The sequence below is a fragment of the Populus euphratica genome, unplaced genomic scaffold (assembly GCF_000495115.2).
Source record: "Populus euphratica unplaced genomic scaffold, PopEup_1.0 scaffold946.1, whole genome shotgun sequence".
NCBI lineage: Eukaryota > Viridiplantae > Streptophyta > Magnoliopsida > Malpighiales > Salicaceae > Populus > Populus euphratica.
This window is the reverse complement of record NW_011500815.1, coordinates 67,225-74,847: the sequence shown is the minus strand read 5'-3', so window position 1 is coordinate 74,847 and position 7,623 is coordinate 67,225. Positions and strand designations below refer to the sequence as shown.

Here is a 7,623-nt window from a genome sequence, read left to right as displayed (position 1 = left end):
AGGTATGATAAATACAAAACCAAACAAAAAGAAAAACAACCTCATCTAAGCCTTAAGCTACTTGTTAAATGGAGAGATACAATCATCTTTTATCTCAAAATCCAAACGTTAATTATTATTTTTCCATTAAAATTCCTTCAAATACTTGACCAAAGCAGAAGATGTCTCAAGTTCATACAATATTAAAAAAAAAAAAAAAAACATTTTGCTTTTATAGATATTGGAACCATACAACCCGTTCATTTACCATGTGAACTTAAACTTAATTTTCATAATATATGAAAATTAATTGTCCATATCATTCTTAATTAGTGAAATAATTGGATAACAATTAACTAATGACTTCGATTAAGTCACTTTTGTTAACACTTTATAAACACAAAGTGTTATTGAACAAAACAAACCCAAAACAAAGTGATAGGCTTAGGCATTTAATTTGTAACTTGTCCATCTGACCGACATCCTGGCTCCCTGCTATTGCCTAAAAGAAATTACAGTTGCTCATGTTATGATCTAATTGTCAAATGTCCATTAATTGCGTTTAAGAATCGCTTCATGTATCAGATAGGAATATTAAAAAGTGAAATATAAGCTGCAAACCTGAAAACTCTGCGCATTTACATAAATTAATCTCGGGATCACAAATCATTACACTTTTAAAATTGGCAGGATAGGTCAAATCATAATAAAAGGAAAGGAAAAGGAAAAGGGCTGACAAAACAGACTAAAGATGAAATAAAATAAAGAAAGGTGATAATTTCAAATTCAAAAGGAATAGAGGAAAAAGAAGAGAGCAAACCATCATTATGTACCTCTCTTTAATCCCTATTTCCTCCTCATTTTTGGATATACAGGAAAGCAATCAACATATAGCTTCCAGATTTCCATTCCTCGCCATTCTTATGCAGGACTTTCTATTCAGCTGATGGTTCAATGGTGTCATTTTTGGGTACACCGGTTCAGGTTAAACTTGTCTCCTTGAGGGTGGGATTCCTGATAAGTGGCCTCTTGTGCAAGGTTTCTCAAGTTTTGCTTGGAGAGAAACCTATCCATCATATAAAAAGGGCTTCGGAAGCCGGGCATACATAATAATGATCACTTTCCATGCTTCTTACCTATAAACTAGTAGAAAATTTTAGTCAAATTGGGTATTATGGAACTTCATGAAGATCCATGTGCGGTGGCAACGGGCAACTACTATCACAATTGATAAAATTAATGAGTAATGCTAGCCTCACTATACCAGAGTTCAAGTTTCTTCTATATTGCACTACCAATTTATAAGAAGTAGAATTCATAGATGACAGCATCAGTTATGACCTTCATAATGGGAATTGATAGTCAATGATTAAGTAGCCACCTCTTGTCCCCGATCAATTATCTAGATTCAATTTACTTTCATTATTTAGGTATAACTCAACACCTTACATCAATTAATCAATTAATTCAGGGTTAAGAAAGGAATGAAACTAGGGTCTTACATGATTCAATGCAATGAACATAGACCAAGTTGGTATGATTGATGATGATCTAAAAACCTTACAAAATATTATAAAAAGTGAGGGGACTTGTGTTATCATCTTCATACCTCTATGAAACCATGATTTTCGGACTGCCTGGCGAATGTGGCGCTCATGTCTTTCTAAGAGTTCATCCACTCTGTGTGATTGAGATAACAGGGGTCCAGAAAAGTCGACCTTGTCCATTTGATCTTGAAAAACCTGTTCAAGTTATACTTTAAGTTAGAAAATCAATAGAGAGTAACGGTTAAACATTTGCACCTCTCTAATGTTTTTCTTTTTTCCTTTCAATTCACAAACATAACAATGCACAGAAAAGGATTAAAGGTAATTTCATAACTCAAATTCTGTGCGGCTCAAACACTCTACAAAGTGGCTGGAACTATGGTCAGAGTTAATCATCCCAATGTGATATTGGTGTCAAAGTTTGACTCTTGGATTAACCATGACAATGTAGAAATCTTATTTAGTAAGCCTGATCTTTGCTTTTTCTTTCAATGTATAGAGATCAATTTTTTTTTAAAAAAAAAAAAAACTACTGTTGAATAAATACAAATTTTGAGGTTTCAAGATTCTCTCAATAGAAAAGGAGATGGAAATCATGAAAAATCATTGCCCCTGTTGTTGTCTTTGATAAAGCACGCCACCACTTAAACCCAAATAGCAGTTCCCCACAGCAACAGCCAGCAATCATGTGACTTGAACCCTGCTGCTGACCGTGTTCATCACTGCCTCCCAGTTATCCCCAACTTGAAATTTCATTCAATTTTAAAATATGACAAGTTACATGCATTATCAGACAAAAAAGAAGAAATTTATCTCGTTTCTTCTTCAACAAAAAATGTAAATGAAGTCAGATGCGGGTTTAATATTTACACACATACCAAATTACTTCTCTTGGATTCCATTTCTTCTCTTTGATAAAGTGCCAATGATAGTTCTTGAGAATGGTACTCCTCAGAAGCATCAAAAGAATCTGGACGTTCAAACTGACTCCATTGTTTCTGCAATGCAAACTTAGAAATCTCATATGAATTATGGCCTCTAGAATTGGTACGGACTCCATATATGAGATCCCCATTATTATGCTGTTTTGAGTCAGAATTATTTTTCTCTTGCAATGCAGAGGAGGGTTCTGATCCATTATTAGAATGACCTCTTGAAATAGACCTACTGTGGGATCTTATGGATGCATCGGCATTTCGTCTTTTTGCCCAAGCAAAACCACTTGAACTAGAAACTTGTAATGGGCCAGAAAAGGGAATGTCTCCTTGGGATGCATTCTTTATATGGAAAGTCTCTTCCAATTTATCAAGCGATGGCTTCCGTGCTTCTCCACCAGACTTGCCATCTCCTACCTTTGGAATACGCATATTACTGGTATTGATTTGACTGCATTGTATTTTAGCTGCTAGATCCTGGAGACAGAAAGGAACTTGTCACTATCAGTGTGAATCAGCTTCCACAACCAACTGCGTGTGTGTGTGCATGCGCGTGTGCAGGAGAGACCTCTGCTGGTGCCAATTTACAGATTCCATATGGTTTTCTTGTACACTTTCTTGTTTCAGTGCCACGACCTCTCCCACCAATCTTTTTCCTGAAATTTCAGAGCCAATATAATTGGATGTCAATATAAGTGTATAACCTACAATCCTGGAGATTTCAAGAGTCTTAAATTATAAGTCTCTAGTCAATAGAGTTTCTAGACATAAATTTCCAAGAGCTGTCTACATGCATTTTGTAAATTGACAGGTATTTGAATGTCCAACACTAGCAATTATAGACTTTTGCTAAGGTATACGATTTTAATGAGTGGCATCTGTTTCATTTTCTTGGTAATACCAGTGGTCACATGGCTGACAAATGCCCTTTAATGCAACTTTGAGGCATAATGGACTAATTTTAATCGTCATTCGACTCCAAGGCCATAAGTTGCTTGAATACTAAATCTCATATCTAGAAAAATCCAGCTTGTGTGTCACAGTTGTTACCACAGATAAGGAATTGACTTCATTGATTTGAAAAAGTAAATGCTGCGAAAACCAAGGTTTAATTCAGTGGAAACATAAATCTTATAAGAGAAAATTGGACAAGAAAAATGAGAATCCTCACCTCCCTGCCTCCTCGCGGTTTTTTGCGTCAACCTCTTTGCTAGGTGGGTATTTTGGCAAGCTTGATGGATCACATGCATAAGGTTTTGTGCTGAAATACTGAAAAATGGTAGGTAAGAAGCTTCTACTTAAAGAACCCTACTGAGGCAAACCTAGGCACCAAGTCACACAATTTCCATAAAGAAACACCACTGCTATTTGCGTCTGATTTACTACAATAAAAGAAGGAAAAGTTGAAAACTAAAATGGAAGTACATGGACGTTAGACAAGAAATCTCTGTTTTTTATCTTTTTCTTTTTCTTGGTGAGAATGGAAAGAATGGCTGAAATGAGATCCACCAGTGTAAGATGATTCAAATAGAACTTCATGAAGTATACCAATTTCCATGGCTATATGAATTAAGGTCATCTATTTCAATTAGCATATCAAATGCAATGGGAGGTAATAATCACCTCAGATGCAAGAGCAGAAAAAGCAGTCCCACGAGTGTAAGGCTCTACAGAGAGAAGAGTTTCGATCAGGTTCACAGCAGTTGTTGGCAAATCTTTAAAGGTCTCACGAAGACAACTGTCATAAGGTTGTTGTGGTTTGAATAAAGTTGCATGAGGAAGTTTAGACTTTTTCCAGTATTCATCTGGCGGGGATCCACAGAGCTTGAAAATTTTGTGTAATTGTTCAACCTGGAGGGAAAAGAAGAGCATTCATGCAAAATCTCGAAGAAAAAAGCAGATCAACAGAAATTACAACAGCTAAATTTTGTTAAATCTAATGCTTTAGTAGTCTGCAACAACAACAAAAAATGGGAAACAGCTATATCTGATCATCCCAACTTGGCATGTTAGCGATTTGCCACAGTCTACTGTTAAATGAAGCACAAACTCACAAAATCGAATGGAAGTCTGTGCAGATTGCCAAGTTTTATTTCCATATTCTAGATATTGCTTCGTGGTAGATGGTTGTAACTTCTTGATTTTTTTTATTTTTTTTACCTCCTTAAATTTCACTCTTAGATAAAAGAACAGCTGCACACCACATCGGCTGGAACCAGTAACAGCTATAATGTAATAGATACAAAATGGTTCTCCTCACTGCCATTTCACGTAGCAGTAAGGACAAAAGAAAAGCATATCTAGCATCATAATAGAGCAATCTTTAAGGAATTTTACTTGTGCAATCCATTAATGAATCGAAGAATTGTACAAGATACGAATAAGCTTTGCTTCTATTAATTCTAACCTAAGAAAGATATGGGAATAGAAGTACTTACGGAAAATATTTATAAATCTTTAGCACCTTGGGTTTTAATGTATTACACCGATCGTACAAAAAAAAAAAGACTAGATGAATAATAATGCACGACCATGTACGTGCTTACCTCTGTTCTCCCTTGAAGGATAGGCTTTCCAAGAAGAAGTTCTGCAAATACACAGCCTACACTCCAGAGATCCACAGATGCTCCATAATCGGTAGAACCCAACAAAAGTTCAGGAGGACGGTACCACAGAGTCACTACACGACTGGTTAAAGGTTGTCTGTGCCCGAGAGTACAGAAGTTTGCCAAACCAAAATCTCCTACCTTGAGTATTCCTTCATTGTTTACGAGAAGATTTGATCCTTTGATGTCTCGATGCATTACACCCTTTGAGTGACAGTGATCAAGTCCTGATAATAATTGCCGCATGTAGCACTTAATCTGCAAAAGAAGAGTAATTTATGCAATTCAGAGGACAGAAAAAAACCGCAATCAACGGGCACCTTAACATGCTTTGTTTTGTAAAGTAAACTGTTCATATGATGCTACAGATTAAGAGAATCTTTTTTATTTATTTATTTAATTATTTCCGAGTGGTCTTGAGAAAAAAACACAAATTCTAGAGAGGCAGAGTTAAAACCTGTGACTCACTGAACCTGACATCAGGGCATGACAGGAGTCCAGTGATATCATGCTCCATGTACTCAAAGACAAGGTATAAGCTACATGACAATCGCGAAGTGATTAATCCGTCCAGTTTCATGATATTGGGGTGGTCGAGTCTACGAAGAATCAATATCTCTCTTGCCATAAATCGGACACTCTCAGGCTCAAAATTGTCGAACCGAACCTTCTTCAGAGCAACGATCCTCCCAGTTTCAGTCTCACGTGCCCGGAACACACTGCTATATGTACCCTGTCCTATCTACCAAAGCAATTGGGCATAAGTATAAGTTGGCTATCCAGGGGAACTAGATATGCATATGCATTTATAAACTAAAATGAAATAGCAGAGCCTTGCCCAGTTTCAGATGAGTAAGACAGTATTTTCTAAAAGCATATAATTAACAACCTTGTCCAATTTCTCAAAACCATCAGCATTCAGAGGGACCCAACCGTGAATGGCTTCGCCAGCGACGGCACTTAGCCAGGCCGGCCAACCTGCGGCCACCTGCTCACCCTCAATGTACTTGTGCAAATTCCTCAATCTAAAGCTCAACGACTCGCCATTTGAACTTGGAGCTCTTCCTGACTCACCCAACTCGCTCCCTCCGCAACTTACCACCATCTCATGATGGTGACGGCGATCCCCATTCTTCTTGAAACTTGGGTGCTGGTCCATGCCGACCCGAATCCGACCCGTGCTGAACGCTCCGGAATGGTCCAACGCTGGTGTGACGGACACCGCCTGCTTCGAGCTCACGCAGCCCATTTTTGAATTGGAAGTCGGGTTCGGGTTGTAGGGAAGTCGGGTCAGGGAATTGGATAAAATACAAGAGCCAACAAGGCGGAGCTTCAAAAACGAAAATGAAGGTTCGGATGCCCAGATTTCTTCAAAAGAAAACAAATGGGTTGGTTTGCTATTTGTATTTTATACCAACCAGAAGAAGAAGAAGAAGAAGAAGAAGCAAAGCTTTGGAATGTTGGTTAGTTTGTCGTTTTTTACGATATATTGAAAATTAAGTGTTGATTATGTTTCTGTAAGAATATTTTTTTAATTTAAAATATATCAAAGTACTTTTTTTCTTAAGTAAAAATGTCAGAACTATTAAAAATAATAATTTAATTTTTTAAAATGAAAAATAATTTGAAAATTAAGTTAAACCGTAAAATTATTATTATTATTATTATAATATATGGATTAACAAAATCACTTTTAAAATTATAAATAAAATCAATCAAACGCACGTAGATGAATAAGGGATAATTAATATTTAACAAAAAAAGTAGGTTTTATTTATTTATTTATTTTATTTTTGTCTCTGCAATTCTGCAACAATCGCGGAGGACTCATCATGATGGATGGTGGATAGGATACACAATTTATTATAATCACCGGGATCAACGGAGGGCAAACCTAATACAATTATGATGATCAATCCACTCTTCCTTCGGATTTTGATTTTATTGAATTCAGTTGATGGTGATGTCTCATTCCTCTAACCACTTCGCCATTTATTATTGTAAATGATTTCACGTGACATTTATTATAAAGTTTATTTCAAATTATAAAGAAACATCTAATCGATCCATAAATAAAGTTTATTTCATATTATAAAGAAACATTTCATCCAAAATATCTATAACAACCAACTTTTAATAGTGCAATAAAATATTAGGGAGTTTCATGGTTTATATATACTCTAATCTTGAATATACCAAAAAAAAAATCACACTTTGAACTTATAACTAAAATTGTCACTAATTTTATTTATTTCAAATTTTAAATTTTAATTTCATTCAAAGAATTAGTTTATAAATACATTGTTAGAATTAATCTGAATTGATAATCACTTAGTTTAATTCATGAGTTTAAAAATAAGCTATCTTATTACAATAAATATGTAAAAACATTTTTTTTAACTTGTGATCTTTATTTTTTTTTATTTTTAAAAGAGTTAAAAAGATTTGTTTTCAACTAAAAAGTTGTGTCTATATGGGATAAATAAATATTTGAAAAATAATATTTTTTAACATCTTTAAGTTAATTAATATTTATGTTTCTTTATCTCCATTCCT

The 7,623-nt window shown here is 35.2% G+C and overlaps 1 protein-coding gene across 4 annotated transcripts; it reads right to left on the bottom strand.

Annotated features, from left to right (window-relative positions):
- Positions 1-320: 320 nt before the first annotated feature.
- IBS1 (Protein kinase superfamily protein) lies at positions 321-6,549 on the bottom strand. 4 transcript variants are annotated; one of them, XR_840534.1, is made up of 10 exons: positions 5,957-6,549; positions 5,525-5,809; positions 5,008-5,325; positions 4,085-4,312; positions 3,633-3,730; positions 3,030-3,117; positions 2,405-2,938; positions 1,589-1,721; positions 573-1,121; positions 321-526 (listed from the first exon to the last, which is right to left on the bottom strand). XR_840534.1 is itself a non-coding variant. In XM_011013835.1 (9 exons), exons 1-9 carry the CDS (start codon positions 6,314-6,316, stop codon positions 1,112-1,114), a joined length of 2,055 nt encoding a protein of 684 aa, XP_011012137.1. In that variant the 5' UTR covers positions 6,317-6,549; the 3' UTR covers positions 576-1,111. The 4 variants fall into 4 exon arrangements, 2 of the variants coding, with proteins under 2 accessions (XP_011012137.1, XP_011012136.1); XR_840535.1 differs by having other exon boundaries at positions 321-481; positions 813-1,121; XM_011013835.1 differs by lacking the exon at positions 321-526 and having other exon boundaries at positions 576-1,122.
- Between the last annotated feature and the right edge of the window lie 1,074 nt (positions 6,550-7,623).

Coding starts and splice junctions, on each gene's coding strand:
- IBS1 (XM_011013834.1), bottom strand. CDS start 6,316: ATGGGCTGCGTGAGCTCGAAGCAGGCGGTGTCCGTCACACCAGCGTTG. Junction 4,313..5,007: donor TCCTTCAAGGGAGAACAGAG/GTAAGCACGTAC, acceptor TTTTCCCTCCAG/GTTGAACAATTACACAAAAT. Junction 3,118..3,632: donor AACCGCGAGGAGGCAGGGAG/GTGAGGATTCTC, acceptor CTGAAATTTCAG/GAAAAAGATTGGTGGGAGAG.